The sequence below is a fragment of the Eretmochelys imbricata genome, chromosome 2, assembly GCF_965152235.1.
Source record: "Eretmochelys imbricata isolate rEreImb1 chromosome 2, rEreImb1.hap1, whole genome shotgun sequence".
Classification (NCBI taxonomy): Eukaryota; Metazoa; Chordata; order Testudines; family Cheloniidae; genus Eretmochelys; species Eretmochelys imbricata.
Genome location: NC_135573.1, coordinates 236,283,806 through 236,310,070, shown reverse-complemented (window position 1 = coordinate 236,310,070; position 26,265 = coordinate 236,283,806). Strand labels below are relative to the sequence as shown.

The 26,265-nt window shown below is 40.0% G+C and overlaps 2 protein-coding genes across 6 annotated transcripts in view; one reads left to right on the top strand and one right to left on the bottom strand.

Annotated features, from left to right (window-relative positions):
- Positions 1–26,265, top strand: part of LOC144259920 (uncharacterized) — a 105,432-nt gene that overhangs the window by 30,697 nt on the left and 48,470 nt on the right. The gene's annotated exons all lie outside the window — the stretch shown is intronic.
- Positions 676–20,916, bottom strand: LOC144261083 (phthioceranic/hydroxyphthioceranic acid synthase-like). The gene is made up of 6 exons (XM_077810216.1): positions 20,859–20,916; positions 11,961–12,114; positions 11,243–11,403; positions 8,600–8,803; positions 6,530–6,711; positions 676–6,246 (listed from the first exon to the last, which is right to left on the bottom strand). Exons 1-6 carry the CDS (start codon positions 20,914–20,916, stop codon positions 676–678), a joined length of 6,330 nt encoding a protein of 2,109 aa, XP_077666342.1.

Genomic DNA, 26,265 nt, shown 5'->3' with positions numbered 1-26,265 from the left:
ACGGATAATATTTGGATATAGAGAAGTGAGATCAACTTGTTATATTGCCTGCTTTTATGCTGATTCATTTAGACATTCTTCATGGACATGTGAAAACTATAAATAAAACATTAGGAAAAATAAAAATGTGTAGCCTTTGAGACAACTTCTTCATTTACAATACACATTAGAGTCATGCAAGGCATTTCTTTACTTGAACAAAAAGACATATCTATTCATAAATAAGATATGTGATAAACAAGTAATAAAAATACCAATAAAATAATTGCTAAAGTATTGTCTTTTATTTTATTATGTTCATAAATTAAGATGTGGTCAAATCAATCTATTCTTGATTAATACCAAAAATGGTTGTAAAATATACAATTTACCTTATATTTTATCTCATATACAAATCTGCAAAATAAATATATACATTAATTTACTTTTATTTTTGATAATACACAGTTACAAAAAATATGTGCTACATACACAAGGTATGATACATCCGATAAAACACAGAGTAACAAAGCTAATGTAGTATCAAAACTAAGATGATTTAATGGCCAAAAGAGCTAACTTATTATTACTGAAAGCTTTACTCGACCTCAAATCTATGATGATTCTTTTCAAAATATCACTAGGGTCCAAGTAGCTTCAGAATTACCAAATTGCTACATGAATGGGTTTCTATCATCAGTTTCCATAATAGATATTTTCTGCTACATGAGTTGTTTTCTCAAGATCCCCACTTTCTTTAGAACTTTCCTCTAAAAGTAGTACTAAACTCGACATAGTTGTGTAAGGATCAAGTAGTTTCACAAGGGGGATTTCCACCCTTCTATCATGAAAGATACGATTCTGTAGTGTCATGGCTAACATAGAGTCCATGCCCACTGATGCAAGTGATTTGTTCATTGTAAGATCACTCAAGTTTGTATTACTGAGATAACTCACCAGAGAGGTGATATAATCTTCAGAATTGATGGGAGATATATTCTGAGATGTACTTTGTTCAGATAGGTCAAGCTTACTGCCCAGTTCTTCTGAAATTAGTGTATAGAAGCGACTTTTGAGTGATGCTATTTGAGAAAGAACATGATTGCTTAGAGTTCCAAAATTTAATTTTACTACAGCTTGCTGAGGATTATTCAGAATTAAGCTTTTTTTAAGATATTCATAAATTTCATGTATCTGCAGAATATTTATGCCTTTGAATTCCAAAATATTTTGAATGTGATTTTGATTTAGCAATAATCCAAGATTCAAGGCACCCCAATTAATGGATTGTCCTGAAAGTCCACAATTCCTCCTGTAGTGGCAGAAAACATCCAGGAAAGAATTAGCAGCAGCATAGTTTGCTTGTGACGAATTTCCAATAAATGAAGTAACAGAGGAGTAACACACAAAATAGTCAAGTTCCTGCCCTATGGTGGCCCGGTGGAGATTTATTGCCCCTGCAACTTTGGGACTTAACACTTTCTCAAAGTGAGACAGGTTCAGAGCTTCAAGACGTCCATCATGCAAAACCACAGCACTGTGGAATACACCTTTGATTGGACTCTTTGGAAAGATTATGTCAATTGAACTGATAGCTTCCTCAACCTGTAAGTGAGAAATAACATTACACTGAAGACTGACTATTCTGCTCCCTTCATACTGATTTTGCAAAGCCTTGATTTCTTCTTGCTTCTCACTGCTTGGATTGCTCCTTGAAAGTATCGCAATACAGCCCCCTCCGTTCTGGGCTATAAATTTCACAGTTTCAAATCCAAGCCCAGTGAGTCCCCCTGCCACTATGTAAACTGCATTCTGCTTAAACATTTTCTTCTGTGCTTCATATACTGGTATGTCTGAAATCCTGTTGGTCTTCCCATCCCCTTTTAGCACAGCAAGTGGGATACATCTGCAAGTGAAATAGGAGGTCGCTGCAGTGTTTGTACTTTCCAAGTTCTCAGTCTGCTGAAAAACAGAATATGATAGGTTTTGAAATTGTTTCATTTGCATTGATTTGATCCATCCATGCACAGCCCTTAGGCATTGTTTTAGAGATGCTTTCTGAAAGATACTGATAAGTTTCAGTACATGAACACGAATATTTTCTTGATCACTTCCAAGTAGGTATCGAAAACATTCAGACTGTTGATTACCATGTACTATCACAAGGTCTCGGAGGTGGGAAAGATGGACTAGAAATTCCTTAGACATTCCATCTATTGGAGGCAGATAAACAAGGGCATTGCACTGATTTACACGTTGCCACTGATCAGATGTAGGTGTTGCAAGTACTGTTCTCCAGCCCGTTTCCTGTGCTGTCAGAGTAAGCACTTTGCACAAAACTGATTCTGGTTCAGTAGAAATAATACCTAAAGTCCCACTGTGTTTCACCTTTGGTAATGTTCGATTCACAATTTCCCATGCTACCATAAAGTATGACACACAAGGAACATTTCTAAAGCATGGAAACTTTTTGATGTTGAAACAAACTGTCCCTGGAACCTTGACTCTTGATGATGCAACAACAGGATAACATGAAACAACTTGATCTCCGACATTAACTTTTTTCACTTCACTGCCTATTGCAGTTATTGTGCCACTGAAGTCCAGAGCTAAAAGCTTGTGTTTGTCTATTGTATATGAATTCCAATACAACGTATTCCCAAAGTTACAGCTTGAAACGCTAACAGGAAAATAGTCTTCTGAATGGATGCATATTTTATCCATTTGAACTTCAACACTGTGATTTTCAAGCTGAGTAATAGTATTATTGGCTATTTCCGCAGATAAATCTTTCACTTGGTAAGGATCTGTAGTGTATAAAGTGAACGTCTCTGAGTTCTGAGGAGACTTTGAAGGTTGACTGTAATCCACATCTTTAAATGGTGTGCGTCTGATTTCTGAAGTGTAAATTCTTCCTTGATTGATCCAGATTTCTGGATAATCCTGTCCTTTATATTTTACAATAACATCTGCTAAGGCTGAGATGTCCAGTGTACTCGAAGAACTGATGTCAATCACCTGAAATGTGATTCCTGAAACTTCTATTACGCAGGTTCTCGTCATGCCACACAAAGCAAATCCAGGGTTAAGATGATCTACATTTCTATCTGTTGTTCTGTAGGTGATTATTCTAACTGAACAACTGGATTTTTTCTCTCTTAATGCCACAATAATTTGGCGATAAGCCTCACAACATTTAGCTAAATGTGCCACCACTTTGCTTGGGAATTCGTCATTTAACTTCTGAATTCCCCACATGAACAAAACTTCCTGGTAGTCTTCAAGCTCCCTTTTCATTTGATGTTGTGCAGTCATTTCTGAACTCTTCGCTTCCAGCAATGTCTCCCAATCTTCATACATAACATATCTCGACTCATTGTGTAAGTATTTTTTGAGCTGCTGAGCTATTCCAAGTTTGTCAGCAAACACAATGACTCTGGGTGCTTCCCCTAAACTTCCTATGGTCTGAGGGGGGAAAATTTCTTTCCACTTATTTTCAAAGAGCAAGTCGTTGTCTCTTGGGGATGTTGGCTTCATAAAAGTGATCCCAACATGTTTCAGTTCTGCCAAAACAGAGCCACATTTATCTGTAAAGCATCCACAGACCTCTAAGTAGTTCCTAGTCGATTTGCTTGTTTTCAAATATATCATCATTTCCTCCTCCAAAGGTCTGAAAACTACAAGGCTGCCTATACCAGAAGGAAAGCCTGCTCTGGTTTGGAAAGTTATTGTCGTCATGACAGCTGTCATCTGTAGAAAACAGTCTAACAGCACTGGATGGATACAATAGTCAGATATCTCTTCTCTGGTCTCTCTGTTCATCTTTATGCTGGTTATAGCTTCTTTTAGCTCTTCACAGTAAAATACATCCCTTAACTGTCTGAACATGGAACCATATTGAAATCCAACCTGAGACAGTGTTTCATAAACCTCATCTGCTGTAACTACTGATTTACACCTCTGAAAGATGTCTTGAAAGGAGATGCTGTTTTCCTCCACCGCAGGTTCAGACTTCTTTGCAATTTGTCCTGATGCATAAACTGCAGCTGAGGATGACAGTATTTTGAAATCTGTCACTGATTTTTGTGATGCCAATTCTATCTTTAAAACATGGAACTTCTGGTTTAAAACACATGGTGCCAAAAAATTGATATTAATCTGACAAGTACTTAAAGGCACTTTTGGCCTCGAGCTACTCATCACAGACGCCAAAGCGAGCTCTACAAAAAATGCACCTGGAACTAAAGCAACGCCATTGTTCTTGTGCTCATATAAATAGGGTGCTAATGCCTGGGACACTGGGCAGTTGAATTCGGTGTTGTCGTTGTTCAAACTGTAAATCAAAGGATGATTTGAATTTACAGCTCTTCGATTTGCTTGTTGATGGATGTCCAAATAGGCCATTAGCTTCTTACGATCAAACTGATACCTGGGAAAGGCTGCTGGAATACTTTGATACCCTTCACAAAAGTGATGCCAGTCAGGATTATATCCCAGTTCAAAGAGATTCCCTGCAAGAGTAAGAAGCGTCTGATATTCTTTATCAGTTTGCAAGGAGGACAAAACTCTAGTTTGTTTGCCTAGCGTTTCCATTATATACCTCTGTAATGCTCTTTCAGGGCCTATTTCAACAAACACAACATTGTCCTTTTCTCTAGCTGAAGTCACTATGGCCTGTGTGAAAGCAACAGGATCTCGAGCATGTCGGGCCCAGAACTTGCCTGTAGTGAAATCATCTGCGGAAGCAGCCTTCCCAGTCAGTGTTGAAATCACTTCAATTTCCGGCTTCTGTTTTTCCAAATGCTGTAAATGCTCCATCATCTCCTTTACTATTGGATCCATCATGTGGCTGTGGTACGCAGTAGGGACATGTAAAACATGAAGAAATATGTCTCTCTTGCTGAACAGTTGAGCTAGTTTTTTCTGAAGGGCACTCACAGCGTCTGCGTCTCCAGACAAGGTACAGGAAGAAGGGCTGTTAAAAGCTGCAATGCACACCTTCCCAGAATACGGGCCGAGGGCTTCTGATACTTCTTGAACAGGGATGTTACCAACTACCAACATTCTGCCTCCGGTAACCTTCGCCTGTAACCTACTCCTGTGATAAATTACTTTGACGGCATCTTCAAGGGACAGAAACCCTCCACAATGGGCAGCAGCAACTTCTCCAACTGAATGGCCAACAGCAGCCACTGGCTTAATTCCCCAGTGTTTCAGAAGAGAAGTTAAGGCAACCTGGAGAGTAAAAAGCAACGGCTGGGCAATTTCTGGCCTTGAGAAATCCTCACATTCACTTTCTGTTAATTCCAGGAGGCTGATGGGTACATACTGCTGAAATAACATTTCTATTTCTTTACATTTGTCTCTGAATACTGCCTCTGAACTCAATAATGTCTTGCAGATCCCTTTGAAATTTACTCCATTAGCACAGAACACAAAAACTAGTTGTGGAGTCGTCTTTGATGGAGTTATTTCTGTTTTAGTTGCTAATGCAAGTTGTTGCTGTAAATGTCGAAGAGAGTTTGTAACAAATGCTTTTCTGTACTTGTAATTTACATGGCTTCTTCTACAGGCAGATGTATAGGCCAGATTTGGGAGAGTTACTGAGGTGCTTTTGTTTAACTGCTCAGCTGTGTCTTCCATTGTCAAGTTGAGGGATTTGCTTGAAGCCGCAGAGAGTACAAATAATTCAATCGGTCGTTTAAAAGAGGGAAGAACCTGTGTTTGCTTGAACTGTCTGACAACAACATGGGCATTGGTTCCCCCAAATCCAAAACAGCTGACACCAGCTACTCTTCCAAATTCTCTCGACTCTTCCCATTTCTCTACAGTCGTTGGAACTGATAGATTTAATTTTTCTGTATTTATGCTACTAATATCCTCTCTGTAGTGCAAAGATGGAACAATCGTTTCATGGTGCATCATTAAAAGAACTTTAATTAATGCAGCTGCCCCGGCGGCTGATTCAGCATGGCCAACATTCCCTTTAACAGAACCAATCTTTAGAACAGGCATTTCAGGAGATCTGTTATTACCAATGATGCTACCTAGGCTCTCTGCTTCTGTAGGGTCTCCAGCAGGAGTTCCTGTGCCATGTGCTTCAACATACTGCACAACTGATGGGTCAACATGAGTCAGATAAATGCTGCGTAGTAACTTTTCCTGTGCTGTCTGAGATGGTCTTGTGATTGGAGTCACGGATCTGCCATTCTGACTTACTGCACTGACGTTTATAACTCCCCATATTCTGTTGTGGTCTTCTAGTGCCTGTTTCCACATAAGGAAAAAAATGTATGGGATCATTTGGGATTTTTACAATAGAAGGAAGAGCAAGGGCAGACAGAATATTCTGTTTAACTCTTAAATGTACCCTTCTTATACTAGGATAAGTGCCTAAATATTTTAGCCCTGGATATTAACCTCACAGTATAAGAGTTGCATCTAGGGCTGTGAATATGTCCTCCCATCGGATGACGTACTAGAATGGGAATTGCACAGTCTTGGGTATCTGGAAATCTCATTTTTGGAAGCTTTATGAAAATAAACCTACCTTTTTTAGTGGCTTCAGTAAAAGAACACCACAGCCTTCTCCCCTTCCGTAACCATTTGCCTTTTTAGAAAAGGGCTTACTCATCCCCTCGGGAGAGATCATTTTTGCTTTACTCAGAGATACGAAGGTGCGGGGATCTATAATGCAGTTCACTCCTCCACACAGAGCCGCTTCACAATCTCCTGTAGTAAAATAAATGTCTGTTTTCCATCTTCTGTGCATCTCTACAGATTTACATTAATACACTGTAGTAATATACTTGAATTGACAGCATTGCCCATTGCTGATAAAATGAAAGAATTTGCAGAGAGACTATAAAAACAGAACTGACCCACTGAAAGTTCATAGACAAATTCAGACTTTCAGGCCCTGAAACCCAACAGATGGTAAAATTCTCAGTGTTTGGAATGGGCCTGAGTAGACAGCAGAATATTATTAGAAGTCACTGAGGTAGTAAATGCTCTTTGTCTAAAAAAATAAATGTAAAAAAACCACCCAATCCTCCATGTATCATGATAGTGTGATAGGGCGGAATGGCAGACACTAACAATTTCGCAAGCTCCTAAAAATGGAAAGCTCTTTGTGACCAAATGCGCCCCTATATTCACACCCTACACACTATTGTAATAATCTTTGTGCAAAATATGAGGTATCATTTGAAAACTAATAACTCATGGGTCAATAATATCATGGTGAAATTTAGGTAGCAACATTACACGTAAAGTTATGAATTCCCCAGGAATATTGGTGGTGACACATGTTCAAGCACACATAGCCCAGATTAGGTAGGTCTATCTTAAACACAGAAATGTGTGTTTACCTCACTTTACAGGTAAGTAGTAAGAGGCAGAGATAGGGTGACCAGATGTCCCGCTTTTATAGGGACAGTCCCGATTTTTGGGTCTTTTTCTTATATAGGCTCCTGTTACCCCCCCAACCCCCGTCACGATTTTTCACAATTCCTGTTTGGTCACCCTAGGCAGAGAAGGAAATCTTCATTTTATCAAACAATAACATGAAATGTCTTTCACAATGAGACTCCTTGTTTCCTTCCTCACATCGAGAATGAACTTTGTCTAGAAGGGTAAACCTCAGGAAAATGCATTTCAAAGGGTGACTGAACTATAAACATCCCAAAGCAAAAACATCTCAAGTTATCCCTCCCTAACCATCGCTCTCTCTCTTTCACTTACGAAGACAAAAGAAACAGACTTTGAACTTTGGGGCAGACCATGGTCTGAGAATTTGGTCAGCAATATCACTGGAATTATGTGGTAAGGGACTTCACCTTGAATCAAGTCTAGTTTGTTAAGTGTTTTATCTCTATTCTTTTGTAACTACTTCTAACTTTAATGCCTTATACTTGTACTCATTTAAAATCTCTCTCTTTGTAATTAAATATACTTATTTTATTATTTAATCAAAACAAATCCAGTATTGTGAATGGTTTGAGTAACTCCTTTTAAGGTGGCAAATTGCTGTATATTGATCCCCTTAGAGGGGCAACAGACCTAATATATCTGGACTATCAAGAGAGGTCTGGGCAGTGCAAAGCAAACATTTTTTTGAGGGAAATCCAGGACTGGGAGTGTGGTGGAGTTCTCCTGCATGTGGTAAACAAAGTTGGTGGAAGCCAGAGTGTGACTGGAGAGTGCTGGCAAGCTGTTGCTATATACAGACACACAGGGTGTGACTTGCATGCTATTTTGCTGTTTGTGAGCGGCCCAGGTTGGGAGCTGCAGCAGCAAAGCATTGTGAGGTATCCCAGATTACAGGACAGGAAGTGACACAACCCCTCACTGGTCTGGATTGCACCGCAGAACGTCATACTGAAATCTTTCATGGTTGCTGATGATCAGTGAGAGTGACTGGCAATTGCTGTTGCCTATCACAGGAACTGCGAGTGCAAAGGTTTCATTTTGTTCATTTTGGTAATGGTGAAATGCAAATGCTTTTAGTCCTTACTAGCTGTGATATTAGTCAAATTCTAGTACTGCACATATATACCTTTGCAGTTTAATTGCTGTAGCAATCCTAATTTATTTTCTTATTTACTTTTAGTCCCAATACCTTGTTTAACTGCTTGTGAGGCGTAATGCAAAGCAAAAAGAAATGATGAGCATGCAGTATCAATGGCAAGTGATGGTCCAGTCAGATTAAAAGTGTATGAAATCCTGTTAGCAGCTATGCTCATTGCTGCCCCAGTCCCATCGTAATGATTTATTTCAGTTACTGCTCTGCTTGCGATGATCTCATAGTCTCGATTCATAAGACCTGTAAAAACAGCAGACTTGTTTCATGTTAGTAAGAGAGATTAAAACAGGTGATCAGATCTAAACCTCGTGGTGTTCTTTGCTCTCCTAATTTAATCCTATGCTGTTTTATGTCAGGACCTAAGGTGAAATCCTGGCTGTATTGGATTTCACTCCTGATCTATAGATTTGAGACTTGAAATCTGTCTGAAGATGTTAAATGACATGAAGGGCGTGTCTGCAAGAGAAAGTTGCCCTAGTCTAACTAAAGGTGTGATTCTAAACTGATTCAGTGACACTGGGACAAACCCCTATTTTGTTTTAACTTAAACGGATTCCTAAATACTTAAACTAAACCAAAATGAGCCTGGTTTAAATGGAAATAAGAGAGTCCACGGAGCCTTTTGCTCTGGTTAACTGGCTGGGTTTAAAATCACACCTTTAGTGAAACCAGCGCAACTTTCTTGGGTAGCCCAGGCCTTAGTGCTCGATATTGACACAGCCCTCTGCAGCTGGGCAGGGCAGCGAGGCCGTATAAGAACCATCCCATGTGGCCATGCAGGGCTTAGCTGGCTTATGAGACATTGGGTTTGGTGAGGCAAGAGCAGGAGCTGCACTCCCAATAGTCTCCCTGGACTGGAATGGGTGCCTAGGGAGGTGCTGGAATCTCCGTCCTTGAAGATTTTTAAGGCTTGGCTTGACAAAGCCCTAGCTGGGATAATTTAATTGGTGTTAATCCTGCTTTCAGCAGGGGGTTGGACTAGACAACCTCCTGAGGTCTCTTCCAACCCTAATATTCTATGATTCCCTGTGAGCAGGCAGGGGAGGGGAAAGGGGCCGTGTTACTGAGTCCGTGGGCATGCAGCCCTGCAGTGGGAGGAGGGAGGAGCTGGACCGGTCCAGCTGGAGCACCAGGAGCTGGAGGTACAAAGGCTCCCAGAGTCGTCAGGAATGCAAGGGAAGCATCCACAGTGCTACTTCCGTCCAGAGAGCACAGTGTCCACCCCACTCCTTAGCCAGGCAGTGCTGTTTGTGATTTAGACTTAGGCTATGTCTACACTACCACTTATGTCAGCAAAACTTATGTCGCTCAGGGGTCTGAATATTCCAGCCTCTGAGCGACATAAGTTACAACAATATAAGTGCCGGTGTGGGCACAAAGCTCTCCCACCAACATAGCAACCACCGCTCGTGGGGGTGGATTAATTATGTCGACAGGAGCGCTCTTTCTCATCGGCTTAAAGCGGCTACACTATAGATCTTAAGCTGTGCAGATACATCAGTACAACTGCACTGCTGTAAGCTCTCTAGTGTAGACTTAACCTTAGAGCAGTGGTTTTCAAACTTTTTTTCTGGTGACCCAGTTGAAGAAAATTGTTGATGCCCGCGACCCAGCAGAGCTGGGGATGAGGGGTTTGGGGTATGGGAGGGGCTCAGGGCTGAGGCAGGGGAATGGGGCATGGGCTTACCTCAAGCGGCTCCTGGTCAGCAGCGCAGCAGGGGTGCTAAGGCAGGCTTCCCACCTTACCTCAGGTGGCTACCTTCCCTACCTTACAGCGACCAGCAGCAGGTCTGACTCCTAAGCAGAGGCGCGCAAGCAGCTCCACACGGTTCTCACCCGCAGGCACTGCTCTCCTAGCTCCCATTGGCCGGGAACTGACCAATGGGAGTGCGGAGCCAATGCTCGGGGTGGGGGCAGCGCTTGGAGTCCTGTGGCCCCCCTGCCTAGGAGCCAGACCTGCTGCTGGACACTTCCTGGGTGCAGCGCAGTGTTAGAACAGGTAGGGACTAGCCTGCCTTACCAGCCAGCACCGCTGATGGGACTTTTAATGGCCTGGTCGGTGGTGCTGACCAAAGCTGCCACGACCCAGTGCGTTACATTCCGTAACCCAGTACTGGCTCACAACCCGAAGTTTGAAAACCACTGCCTTAGAGCAGTGGCCTCCAAAGTGGGATGCGCACACCCCAGGGGGTGCGCAAGACCATTTCTGGGGGTGCGCGGCAGGAGGAGTGCCACAGAAGAAGCACCACTACCACGGTGGCAGCAGCGCTCCTGGACCTTTGATTCTTTGGTGGCACGCCGGCGGCAGCTCGGCTCTCCCCACTCCATCTTCGGCGGCATGCCGGCGGCAGCTTGACTCTCCCCGCTCCGTCTTTGGCAGCATGCTGGCGGCAGCTCTTTTTTTTGCTTCCCTAGAGCTGGCCCAGGGGTGTGCGATCCAAAAAGTTTGGAGACCACTGCCTTAGAGTATCATTTATGTAGCAATGAACAATACCATGACCTAATTAGATAATGTGAACTGTTTATAACATACAGTATGAAGCATTGTTCCTAGTATGTTAGCCTTAGATTTTCTATCATTAGATAAAGTTAGATAACTTTATATAGTATATGGAAATGTGTACTGTTTTCCAAGATGTTAAATGTATGAAATAGTTTGTCATTAGACTGTGAGCTTACCAACAAAAACCCCCGTTTTGGTGCCACTGATATTTTCCATTGTGACTCCTGCATCCTCCAGTGCTCTGTACGTGCATTCCAGGAGTAACTTTTGTTGAGGATCCATGCGCTCAGCTTCCAGATCATTAATTCTGAACAGCCTGTTGTCAAATGTGTTAAATCTAAGACATACAAACCAGGAAATGATATGATATATATACAGCATACACTACTAGATAGATATAGATATATAGATATATATCTATATATATATATATAGATATATAGCATTGTTAGGTTTTACAGTAGAGCTGGTTGGAAAAAATGCCAATGATACTTTTCTAATCGGAATTTGTTGATTTGTCAAAATCAAAAATGTTTCACAGAGACAGTCTGATACTGATACTGGCAGAGTATTCCCAGGGTGCCCCACGGAATCAGGGGCAGCCAACTGCCTTGTTTTGTTTAGAAAAAATAGCAAATGAAAACAGTTTGATTTTTCTGAAACAAAAAAATTTGAAATTTCAGATATTTTGAAATGTTGAAATTTCATGTGGAATGGAAATTCTGTGTTTCGACCAGCTCTGCTTATGAGAAAAGGGGCAGATTCTCAGATGGTGTAAATTGTGATGGCTCCATTGAAGCCAAAGCTATTTACTTCAGTGGGAATAGGATTAAGCTTTAACATATAATTTAAGAAAATTTGGCTAGTGGTTTTGGAACACAGAAACAGGCTTACCCATCAATAAGAGCAGCTCGTGTCGTGCATATTTTTCCTGGTTTGTTATCATCTGGATCATACCATTCTCTGATATTGAATCTTTCTGGGGTTATTTCTCTAGTACAGTTTCTGCCCTCCACCAATACTTGCCAGAAATTGTCGATTCCTTCACCTGTTGCATGAATATTTTTTTTAAAACAGATTAAATGGTTTTTTTTAACAGCACATACTGAAATTGAAATCCTCATAGATCTACAGTATAAAAGTAAAATGTTACATTGTCTTTAAAAATAAAGTTACTGATAAGCAAATGAAAATTCCCAAGTTATAAGGAAATTAAAGATTTGCAGATGAATGGTGCTTCTGTGTCTCCTCAAATTCTGCGTGTTTTACAAAAAAACAAAACAACACACACAAAATCCTCATTTTTTCTCCATTTTGAGAGACGTAGGGATGTTTTTCCAAACCATTAAGGGCATCAGAGATAGTCACATCAGCCATCTTGTTTATACAAGATATAAACTGGTCACAATTCAGTATTTATCAGTGTGCACAAACTAACGGACTTCTGGCATAATAGCGTATGTAATCCTGGCTACTGTTGTGTTAACTTAACTGTAACTTCATTAAAGTCAGTGGAGTTTGCACACACATAAAATTGTTGCAAGTTGGCCCGTCATCTTTCATTGTAATGTACAGAGTTTGTCCTTTTCATAGGTCAGCTTCACATGTCCTACTCTTGGTTACCCTGCTTGACAGGGGCTTGATGTTTATTGGGGGTAGAGTTTGAGTTTTATCTTCCCAGAGATAGAGATGTAGTTGTGTAGGCATAATCAGTGAAGGGTTTGATTATCTTTTCAGTTCCTGTATGGTGCTTTTCTTCTGTTGAGGGTTAATAAAATGATGGGCTGCACTGATAGTGAAATCTAGAGTGACATTTCCCACTAGAAGACCATTATCAGTTACTTATAACTTTGCCCATGCTGTTTTGTCCATCAGGCTACTGGTGTGCTGAGCCCACAGTCAAACATCCTGACCAATATTGTCTGTCTGTTTCCTTCTATTTCCCATCTGTCTGTCTGTCAGTCTGTATTCATCTGTTGTCTTATACTTAGTTTGTAACCTCCTTGGGGCAGGGACTGCCTTTTTGTGCTGTGTTTGTGTAGCACCTTCCACAATGGGGTCGTGGTCCATGACTAGGGCTCCTAGGTGCTATGGTAATACAAATAATAAATACATAATAATAATAATAACTCTTACAGCCGTTTCCATGAGAAGCTCTCACACCTGACCTCAATGCTTTGGAGAAAGGACTTGAAACTCAGCACCGGGGTTTCTCTGGATTCAGGGATGTGCTTTTTCCCATCCCTGTGAAAATCTGCCCGAACTTGGCCAAGTTATAAACTTTTGAAAAATCTCAGTTTGCACATGCTCAGTAAGGGTTTGTTAGCATTGGTGACTGAGCATGCTCCTTCCCCAAGATGCAAGGATGAGCAGGACTTTTCCTGTAATTGCTGCTTATGGCTGCTGCAGACCTCTAAGGAGACTGTCTTTCCTGTGTGCCCAATTCTCCCACTTCTGGTGCCCAGTCAGCAAGGAGAAAAAGAAACAAAAAGAGCCTGACTTGCGTGCAGAGGGATAAGGGAAGGGAAGTGGGTGGGGAGAAGAAGAGATGCAGGGCAGGGAAGCAAGGGGTTTAGCAGCTGGAGCTGTGAGTGGAGGGGACAGAAAATGAGGGAGGATAGAAGTAGGAGGGACAAAACAGCAGGAGTTGAGCAGACGGGTGACATGCAGGAGCCAGGGGGATAACAAAAGGGGAGGAGACAGATGATAAACTAGGGGTATAGGAGTAGGACAGGACAGGGAGAGACTGGCTGGGGGAGGGTGGTGGAGAAAGGTCCATAATCACTAGAGAATGCTCCCGTACGGAAGCTGAATTTGAACCTATTACTCCTGAATACCAACATTACTTTGCTGTCTAGCAAATAGCTGTGAAACCCACTGGCAAAGTGTGTATGTCTCATTCTCCTGTAGTGGCAGGTCCACCTAGAAGATTAGTGCTCTCAGGTACTTCATTAACTCAACTGATGGAGAACTGTGCTGTGGAACTTAAGATCCCTGCCCTGATGATAATCCACGTGGGAGTCAGGATGGTTCCACCTGATGAAATGTTTGTTTTTTTAATTTGGAAGTGTTTTTTAAAAAAACTTGTGTTTTTTAAAATGTAAATTCCTATCTTCATTAAAAGATCATTAAGGTTGTAAAGTCAAGCACTCAAAATATTAGGAAATGCCAGAATTAAGGTTCCCTATGCAACCTTAATGTATCTCCCTTGTGTGTATGTATTACCATATGGTCTTTAATTACATGGTCATATACTATTTTTTCCATAGTACCCCTGCCTCATTCAGTGCACAGGACATTGTAGCATAGTAGCTTGTCCCCAGCCCAGGAAGGACACACTGCCACATGCAGAGTCTCTTTCCAGGCACAGTTTTACCTTCCAAACATAGGCAAAACACAAAAGCCAGTTCCTCAGCCTATCCCAAGTGACAGTGTAACCCACACACCTTCTGGGTGTGGTGTTCTGTCCATCTAGTGGCACCAGGACCACTTAGACAGAGAGATAAAATGAATCCACTCTACAGCCTTAGCTAAGAGGTAGTTGGCTTTTAGCTCATGCGATAGAGGCTCATGCACTAAGCTCCAGAAGTCCCTGGTTTGATCCTGCCCGCCGACAACCGGGGTCTGTTTGTGTTAAAACAGTTCCCAAGGGATTTTCCCCTTTGCCTCTCTCAGTCCCTCCAGCTTCAAGGCCTCTTACAGGATTCTTTCTTGCTCTTTTAACTGAGCACTACCTCCCATAGCTTTCTCTCTAGAGGCTATTTTTCCCTAGCAGGTTCCCACTGCCTGCCAGGGGACTCAAGAAACTGGGAACACCCGTTCCAGCACATGGAAGCTGGACTTGGTATATTTAAAGGGCCAGCCACACTTTGACATATTGAGCTCTGTGAATGAATCAAGTTTGTGTAGTGAAGTGAATGAGGCTGTGAATGACCCCCTCTCTCATTTGTTGCAGAAGTTGGAAGTTGCGTGATGAATAAAGCGGGAGATTAAAAGAAAAGGAAGGATGGTCTCAGTTAAATGCCACCCTGGAGAACTGGATTCTATCCCTGCCTCTGCCACAGAGTTCCTATGGATGCTGGGTAAATCACAATAACCAACATTTTCACATGTGGACACTGTGTTTTACTCATTTTCTGGGAACCCAACTTGAGGTAACTAGGATCCAATTTGCAGAAGGGCTGAGCATTCTCATCTGCAGCTGTAGTCAATGGGAGCTGTGCTCTGAACGTAGAAAGTGTTATCAAATGCTAAGTACTCTGAAAAATCAGTGTGTCTCAAATTGAGTAATTTTGTGTCCCAATATTAGCTGAGACTGTTGACATTTCAGGCTTTAATTTCTGTGCCTCATTTCTCCATGAATATAATGGGGATAATAATATGTCCTCCCATGACTCATTCATGTTTGTAAAGAACTAAGATACTATGAGAGCATCACAGAAAAGCCCAGGACGAAAATAATAATTCTACATTCAAGGCAGGTTTGGATGGTGTGCAGTAAGTAATGCAGAAAGTCATACATTGAATGACGAGGACAATAAAAATATTAGAAAGCTACCCATTCAGTGAGTTTGTTCGTCTTGTGCACTGAATGAGGCAGGGTGCTCTGGGGAAAATAGTATGTGATCATGTAATTAAAGACCATATTGTAATGCATACACACAAAGGGACCAAATTAAGGCTGCACAGGCAATCTTATTTCCTGACAGCTGGGTGCTTGACATTGCAACTTTAATTGTCTTTTACATAGTTTGTTTGGATGTAATTATACAAGGAAACAGGAATTGGTGTGGGGGTGTATGTGTGTGTTTATATATATATATTTGAGGGCTGTCGATTAATCGCAGTTAACTCATGCAATTAACTCAAAAAAATTAATCGCGATTAATCGCAGCTTTAATCACACTCTTAAACAATAGAATACCAACTGAAATTTATTAAATATTTTTGGATTTTTTCTACATTTTCAAATATATTAATTTCAATTGTAGCACAGAATACAAAGTGTACAGTGCTCACTTTATATTATTTTTATTACAAATGTTTGCACTGTAAAAATAATAAAAGAAATAGTATTTTTCAAGTATTGTAGTGCAATCTCTTTATCATGAAAGTGCAACTTACAAATGTAGATTTTTTTATTACAAAACTGCACTCAAAAACAAAACAATGTAAACCTTTAAAGCCTACAAGTCCACTCGGTCTTACTTCTTGTTCAGCCAATCGCTAAGAGAAACAAGTTTGTTTACATTTATGGGAGATAAATGCTGCCCACTTCTTATTTACAATGTAACCTGAAAGTGAGAACAGGTGTTCGCATGGCATTTTTGAAGACAGCATTGCAAAGTATTTATGTGCCAGATATGCTAAACATTTGTACGCCCCTTCATGCTTCCAGAGGACATGTTTCCATGCTGATGATGCTCGTTAAAAAAATGCATTAATTAAATTTGTGACTAAACCCCTTGGGGGAGAATTGTATGTCTCCTGCTCTGTTTTACCCACATTTTGCCATATATTTCTTGTTATAGCAGTCTTGGATGATGACCCAACATATGCTGTTTGTTTTAAGAACACTTTCACTGCAGAGTTGACAAAACACAAAGAAGTTACCAATGTGAAATTTCTAAAGATACAGCACTTGAACCAAGGTTTAAGAATCTGAAGTGCCTTCCAGAATCTGAGAGGGACAAGGTGTGGTGCATGCATTCAGAAATCTAAAAAGACCAACACTCTGATGAAGAAACTACAGAACCCAAACCACCAAAAAAGAAAATCAACCATCTGCTGGTGGCATCTGACTCAGATGATGAACATGAACATGTGTTGGTCTGTAGTGCTTTGGATTGTAATCGAGCAGAACCTGTTATCAGCATGTACACATGTCTTCTGGAATGGTGGTTGAAGCATGAAGGGACATATGAATCTTTAGCGCATTTTGAACGCAAATATCTTGCGATGCCGGCTACAACAGTGCCATGCAAATGCCTGTTCTGACTTTTTGGTGCCATTGTAAACAAGAAGCAGGCAGCATTATCTCCCATAAATGTGAATATACTTGTTTGTCTGAGCAATAGGCTGAACAAGAAGTAGGACTGAGTGCATTTGTAGGCTCTAAAGTTTTACATTGTTTTGGCTTTAAATGCAGTTATTTTTGTACATAATTCTACATTTGTAAGTTGCACTTTCATGATAAAATGATTGCACTATAGTACTTGTAATGGGGGAATTGAAAAATACTATTTCTTTTGTTTTTTACAGTGCAAATATTTGTAATAAAAATAAATATAAAGTGAGCACTGTAGACTTTGTATTCTGTGCTACAATTGAAATTAATATATTTGAAAATTTGAAAACATCAAGAAAATTTAAATAAATGGTATTCTATTATTGTTTAACAGCGTGATTAATCATGCAATTAATCATGATTAATTTATTTAATTGTGCGATTAATTGTGATTAATTTTTAATCGCTTGACAGCCCTAATATGTATATAAAATCAAAAGAGGAAATAGAGATACAAACTATTTACTTAGGGCTTGTCTATATGGCAAGTTACTGCAATGCAAGCCAGAATATGAATCGACAGCACACCAGTTTGCCATGCGGTAATGTCTGATGTGGACACTGCTAGAATGCAGTAAAACTTCTGGAGTGCAGCTGCACAGTAACTTGCTCTGTAGACAAGTCCTTAGATTGTAAGCTCTTTGGGGAAGGGACCCTCAAGTCACTATATGCATGTATGGTGATAGTGCAAAGGGGCTCCAATAGGGCTTGGACCTCTAGGTGCTACCACAATACAAATAATAAAATAATAAATATTAATTTTCAGAACGTTTGTTCAATTCTGGGGGAAAGCATTAATGTATTGGAGTTGTATCTTGGAGAGGTTGGAAAGAAAGCTTCCTACTCATCAAAGGCCCTATTCAGCTCCCACTGAAGTCAATGGGATTCCAGTGGCAGATGGATCAGGCAACAGGATGATATGTGAATGTGAAAGACAAGATACTGGAAAAAAATCTGATGGTGGTGGAGGAGAAGGAAAAGCTATCTACCTGGAGTTGTCATTTTTAACATGCTTTTTATTTGCATAACTCTATAATAAAATGGACACATTTTTTCCCCGATTTACACCAATGTGCAACCTCAATCATGGTAAAATTTGGCCCAGTGCTTTTTGTTTCCCAAAACCAGATTTTTAAGCCTGATTCTTTGGCATGGGTTATGTATGTTTGTTTATCCAGTATCTAATTGTTGTGTCTGTGGTTATAATTCAGGGTCCCATAATGGTATGCACCAATGCTTGCCCTTTGAAGGGAGAATGACGAGGTTGCATGTGCCATATGGGAAATACAACCCAGAGCTACTCGAGGAAGGATCTATGCGTAATAATAAATAATAATAATATAATAATACCACCAAAAAGATAACTGGTGTTTTAAAAAGAAAATCCTGTTTTTAAAATATATGCATGCTTGTAAATCTGGTGTAGTCCATAAAGTTCTGCCACATCTCAAATTACCAGAAGAGTTTGTATATGAGAGAGAATAATGTCAAGCCCTGATAATATGTACTAAAACAGCCACGTTATCTGAAGGCTGACACATACTTCTTGATTGCTGCATGACCTTGTCTAATAGTCCACACAGATCTCAGGTTTTCAGGAGTATTTCTGTTCCTATAACAGCAACAGAACGACACCACCACATTCTTTTCATTTAGCGACTTGGGGCAAAATGTAGACCTAGGGTAAAGAATGGATCTTAATGGGGTTGAACTTGCTGGTCATGTTCTCTGAATGCTAGAAAGTCGACTCCCGAAGCAGATTATGTTCTCACAACTGAGCCATGGTCAATGATCAAGGAGCAGGCAAAAAAAAGCACTTAGACGACACCCTCAAAGCCAACATGAAGAAGTGCAATATTGACATAAACTCATGGGAAACCCAAGCCCTTGATTCACCAAAATGCCAAAGGACTTTGTGGCAAGGATGCCAGTATTTTGAGATCCAACAGAGACAACTGGAAACAGAGAAACAGGAAAGGAGGAAGGAATGTTCTGCAGCCCAATTTAACAATCCAGATCCACCCCTTCCATTGGGAAATGTCTGCTCCAACTATGGCAAGGTCTGTGGATCCTGGATAGGTCTCATTAGTCACCTGTAGATGCACCAGTAATAACTGGCTATCATTTTATTGGAAGAAAATCATCCTTGAACACCAAGAGATCACCAACACACGCTTACCCCAGGTCTCAATATGGCCTGTAGCCTAGAAATGAACCCACCTATTAGTCCATGTGAACTGTTGTATGCAGTGTTGTTGCAGCTGAGTTCATCCCAGGATATTAAAAGACAAAGTGGGTGAGATAATGTATTTTATTGGACCAACTTCTGTTGGTGAGAGACAAGCTTTCACAGAGCACTTCTTCAGGTCTGGGACATGAACTCAGAAGGTATGTGTACACTGCAATGTAAGCCCAGGTTTGAACTTAGGCTCAAGCCTAACTCCCCCTTCCATCTACATGTAAATTTTGCTGACCCAGGGTCCCGGGATTCCCTGGGAGTGGGCGGTCTGAGCCTGCGTGAAGCTGGGACCTAAGGTTCAAGCCCTATTGCTTTGCAGTATAGACATAGCTCGACTGGACTTGTGCTCTGTGAGTCCACCAAAAGTATTTCACAGTCCCACAAGCTGACTGTCTTGCCCTTTGGACAGTCAAGTTTGGTGGACAGTCAAGTTTTCCCTCACTGCACTATGAACAAAAGTTAGAATGGCCACATTTTGGGAGGTTGCTAGGAAATCTGGGATATGAGTGGTTGGACTCAAGCCTGCATAATGCAGTGTAGATGCTGGAGCCCCAGATTGGGACCAAGGGTTCAATAATTCCTAACCTGGGGTTACAAATGAGTGTAAAGGCTCAGACTCTAGGTTAACAAACCCAGGGTATGTTACATTGCAGTATAGACATAATCAGAGTGCCATAGCTAAATACAAGCCCTATGACTAGAGAGGTGTTTAACTGCTCACTGCACCTTGAATGGTCCCTTGAAATATGTCTACTTATCCTAAACAATTGGTTTCTCCTTGTATTTAGCTGTGACACACCCGAAGAACAGCTTCGAACTCGAAAACTTGAATCTCTCACCAACAAAAGTTGGTCCAATAAAAGATATTACCTCACCCACCTTGGCTCTCTTATGTGAACTGTTGACAGTCATGTTAAATACCTCATGATTTTTACAAGCTGATCTTAAATAATATTTTGGGTCAGCTTTGCTCTAAATCTCAAAGCAATGAAAAACTGCCTCATGTGGTCCTATGTGAAGAAGCAATTAGCAAAAATTGGGTCCCGCCAAGCCAGAAGAACAGAGAGGAATGTGTAGTCACAGAGCTTAATGCTTTGGGCCTAATCAAAGCCAAATACAGTCAATCAGAGGATTCCTAATAACTTCAGTGGGCTTTGGATCAAGCCCTTTATTTGTCATAAGCAGTGACACAATCAGTCACACTACTTCCTGGAGCAGTGACTCTTACTGTATTAACTCCTAAATGTCTTCTCTGAACTTTAAAACATATGAAGTGTTCCAAATCTAATCCCAGATCCTTATTTTGTAGTTTGAACCCATAAATGAAAGAGCTAATGATGCAGTCCCTTCCCTATTACATTACTACATATTGCACAGTAGCGCAAACTTCCTATAGATCTCTTAACACATAGTAAAACAAATGATTGAATGACAGCACTCTTTGATACTCTGTCAGTATTGTAATTTGTATTTATCCAAAACTTACCTCCGGGAAAATTGCATCCTATCCCCACTATGGCAATTTCATCCCCAGTCGCAGTCATTTTTTCAATTTTTTTCTTGAGCTGCAAAATACACTTTTAGATGTCACATAATTCAAATGAAAGTATGTATGTCTAATTAAAAAAATTCTTACAGAAGGTGAACTTCCCACAAGCACACACATCCAGACAAAGTTAATCTCGAGCACTCTATGTAAATTGTGGGGGATTAACACTCCTAAATGGTGACCAGATTGCTATTATCTCAGCCTTTTTGATATTAGCCTTTTTAAAACTGCATCATACTGTTGACTCATATTCAGTGAGTGAGCCATTATAACCCCCAGATCCTTTTCAGCGGTACTACTGCCTAGCCAGTTATTCCCCATTTTGTAGTTGTGCATTTGATTTTTTTCTTCCCAAGTGTAATACTTTGCAGTTATCTTTTTTTAATTTTCATCTTGTTGATTTCAGACCAATTCCCCAATTTGTCAAGATGACTTTGAAAACTAATCCCGTCCTCCAAAGTGTTAGCAACCCAATCATGTTGTGACAAATTACAAAGAGGTCATGTGACATAGTGAAACCCTATCATAGGATAGAAAGGTGTTAATAGCCAATTAGTTACATCTATGGCATCTGTGCCGTAATTAATAGATTCAGAGGCCAAAAGGAACCACTGTGATTGTCTAGTTTGACCTCTTGTGTAACACAGGCCACAGAACTTCCCCAAAATAATTCCTAAAGCATATAATTTCGAAAAACATCCAATCTTGACTTTAAAATTACCAATTACCAACACGACCCTTAGTTAATTGTTCCACTGGTTAATTACCCTCACTGTTAAAAATGTATGATTTATTGCCAGTCTGAATTTGTCTAGCTTCAACTTCCAGCCACTGGATCATGTTATGGCTTTCTCTGCTGGATTGAAAATCCATTATCAAATATTTGTTCCCCATTTAGGTACCTTTAACCTGTGATCATATCACCCGTTAACCTTCTGTTTATTAAGATCAATAGATTGAGCTCCCTAAGTCTAGCACTATAAGTCATGTTTTCCAATTCTTTAATCATTCTCACAGCTCTTCTCTGAATCTTCTCCAATTTATCCACAACCTTCTTGAATTGTGGACACCAGAACTGGATGCAGAATTCCAGCAGTGGTTGCACCAATGGCAAATACAGAGGTAAAATAGCCTCTCTACTCCTACTCAGGATTCTCCTATTTATTATTTCTGCCCTTTTTGCCATAGTTTAGTCATTGGGAGCTCATGTTCAGATGATTATCCACTCCCACCCCTCCCCCAAATCTCTTTCAGAGTCACTGCTTCCCAGGATAAAGTCCCCGATCCTCTAAGTATGGCATATATACTTCGTTCTTATATGTATACATATACATTTAGCTGTGCTGAAATGTATATTTGCTTGTGTCCAGATTGCCAGCAATTCAGAATCCTTGTTATCCATGACCTCTCCACATCATTATTTACCACTCCCCCAATTTTTGTGTCATCTGCAAACTTTATCAGTGAAGATTTTATGTTTTCTTCTAGGTCATTGATGACAATATTAAATTGCATAGGGCCAAAAACTGACCCCCCTGTAGGATGCCACTAGAAACACACCTGCTTAATGATGAGTCCCCATTTACAATTATATTTTGAGACCAGTCAGTTAGCCAGTTTTTAATCTGTTTGATGTGTTCTGTGTTAATTTTATATCGTTCTAGTTTTTTAATCAAAATGTCATGTGGTTCCAGGTCAAAAACCTTACAGAAGTCTATTACAGCAACACCATTATCTTTATCAACCAAATGTGTAGTCTCATCAAAAAAGATATCAAGTTAGTCTGACAGGATTTTTGTCCCCCATAAACCCATGTTGATTGGCATTAATTATATTACCTTCCTATAATTCTTTATTGATCAAGTCCCATATCAGCAACTCTACTATCTTGCCTGAGATCAATGTTAATTAGTTGCTTCTGAGGGCAGGTCTACACTATCGTTTAAGTTGATCTAATTTATGTCACTCAGGGGTTTGAAAAGGTCACCCCCCTGAGCAACGCAAGTTACAGTGACCCAAGTGCTGCTCACCAGTGCTATGTCAGCAGAAGATGTTCTCCCACCAACATAGCTGCCATACCTCTCACAGAGGTGGAATAATGATGCTGACAGGCGAGTGCCCTCCTTTCAGCATAGAGCGTCTTCACCAGGCATGCACCAGCAGCAACAGTGCAGTAACATTGCTCCCAGCAACACTGCACCCTGATGTGAAGGGATGCTTGGGTGGTGAGCATGCACCATAATAGGTGGTAACTCCATTCATGCTGGAGGAGGCAGGTGGAGGCAATAAAGGGCCATTACTCCTGCAAAAGTAGGTGGTGCTGGCTAAAAAGTGGACGTGCCCAGGGAAACAGGAAAGAATGAGAATTCAACACTTCCCTTCAGAAGCATCCACTGGTCCATGCCCCATAATGCACTGGCAAATATTGATGTTGTCTTTATTCCAATTCAGTGTAAGCACCACCAGAAAGTAGAAAGTATTCTGTAGAAAACTTACCCATTTTAGTCCTTACATTAGTCGTCATATTTTCAATGAGAGCTGCTGGGAGCAGATTTCAAAAATCTACCCAGAAAAGTAAATTTGTTTTAAGTGTTCACATTGGATTTTTAGTAAAAATATTAAGTACTGATGATATTCAGACTCCTGGGGTCAGATCCAGATTAACTTAACTGACTGCAATGGAGTTAGTCCAAACTGATACTCGTGTAACTGAGCTCAGACTCTGGACCTTACTGTTTTAGATCCCCCTAGGTGATTTACAGTTACAGTTTCCAGTGATTATTTTCTCCAAATTTTAAAGTTGATTTTTCGCAAACTATTGCTCATTTGGGGGTCATAGTCTGATATACTAACTCATGCTGAGTAGTATTTTACTCCACATATAGATCCATTGACTACAGTGGTATAAAGATGCTACCCAAACTTGAGGAAGGTGATCAGAATCTGGCCCTCTAGAAGTAAAAGTCTGTTTTTATTTGTGTCTTTTAAAAATTGTTTTCTTCAAAATTCTCAGAAAAATTGCCACCCCTGCCTCCATGAAGCCTGGAAATGCACTCCCACGAAGCCTGGAAGCTTGACAATCACAAAGCGATACATGTTTCGGCTTATAGAATATTATATAAAAATCAGGCCTCAAATTTTTGATCCAGTTGAGTGATACCATTTTTAAGCTAAAGCTGGATAGCCAGGTATATACACTAGCAAAAAGACATTATAATGGATTATTGTTGTTAAACTAAAACCTAAGTCGTATGTAAACAATTGTGATGGAAAAATAACAGCCTTACAATCAAACATAACATATTTCTAACTATATAGCATATTTCTCTCTTTAAGGAGATATGTTGTTCTTACCTTGTTTCATTCCTTTAGCAATGGTGCTAAATACTGATTTTGTTTAAAGCTATTATATAGTCTTCTGAGGAGTTTCAAATTCCTCAAACATGACCTATGAGGAAAGGTTGAAAGAATTAGGCACGTTTAGTCTTGAAGGGAAAAAAGACTGACGGGAACCTGATAACAATCTTCAATTATGTTAAAGCCTGCTATAAAGAGGACAGTGATCCATTGTTCTTTATATCCTCTTGGGCTGCACAAGGCAGATTCAGGATGTGTATTAGGAAAAACTTACTAACTATAAGCATAGTTAAACACTGGAATAGGTTACCAAGGCAGGTTATGGAATCCACATCACCAGATGTTTTTTTTAAGACTATGTTAGACGAACACATGTCAGGGATGGTCTTGGTAGTCTTACCACTTCTTCAGCATGGAAGACTGGACTAGATGACCTCTCAAGGTGCCTTCCATCCCTACATTTCTATGAAATTCAATTAACTTCAGTAAAATGGGGTGAGGAAATGTTAACATCCTTTAAGGAAGAGAAATCAGATGAATAGCGGGCTTAGTCACTGATCCTGACTGAAGTTCCAACTATTTTTTATATGTGGTATATTGCTGAAGTGGTGAATATTGAGTATATTTTACATTAGTTAAAGTATCAGATTGCTGGAGTACAAAATGAAGTCCATATACTGTCAAACAGTTCTTTTGCAGTGATCATTGTCCTGAAATAGGAGATATTCTCCTCACATTAAACTAAGCCATGATGTGCTCTAAACTTAAGAAATCAATTAAATGCAACTGTCTTTAAAGTAAATGGATTAAGACTGTCCACCCTTTATCTCTATAACTCTCAGATATTATTTAAAGATACAATAACTTATCATATGCACAGCATTTTGTGATGTCTAAAGAAAAAATCCTATGTCAACTGACATATTTCATGTTTGATTTTGAGGTTGCTATTCTTTACATACCAGTTGTTTTTAAATATGCAAATACAAAACTTTGTTAAAAGAGTAAAAAGTGGACAAGTTTTAAGAGAGCCCAGCTAGCACCCAAATACAGACCATGCTTTCTTTACAAAAATTCTACACCTTTAAAGAAAACAACAAGTATTGGAAAGTCCAGATGCAAATGATGAAGGGATCCAGTCAGTTCCTCTCTGCTATATAATTCTTCATCACTTCTTCAGCTGATTTTATACCACCCACCAAAACCTACCTTTGCCCCTTGTTTTGATGTGAAGTAGAAATATGTTGTTGGATATATATACTGTTGACTGTAGAAATTGTTAATTTAGGCCTTGATCTTATAATAAGACCATCTCAAAGAAGAAAAAATTGTAAAAATACTGCAAATATTTGAAGAAATAATTCATGTTACCACTGAAAACCTACAAAACTATAGCAAAATTCTGCTCTCAGTTACACTGGTGTGAATCTGAGTAACTTCACTGTACTGAACAGTGGAATTATTACAGACTTATAACATGTGACTGATCAGAATTTGGGGCTACTAGTGTAAAAAGTCTTGCAAATTACCATTTACAAGTAATTGATGCTACAGCAAAGTCCATGGGAGCTTTGTCATTTAATTCATTGAACACAGGATTGACCTGGCTGTGAACACCTTTGTAACATAAACTAGGCATACACTGATGGTGATATCTATTTACAGTGCCATCAGTGTGCTATGATTATATATGTTTTGGGCTAAATTTTTACTGTGCTTATCATGGTCTTATCTGTGTATGTTCACATGAATACTAAAAGTGATAATGATTAATGGCTAATGAATACTCCAGTTAGTAGGACATTTAAACCAGACAGATGAAAGCTACAGTGATAACAACTAAGGATCTGATCCTGCTCTCACAGGACTTCAGTGGTATAAGATTTAACCATAAGAGATTGTTTCTGCAACTAATCTAAATCATTCAATTGTTGACACAGAGAGGAAATTCAAAATGGCAAAATATATATGTATATATATAGCATTT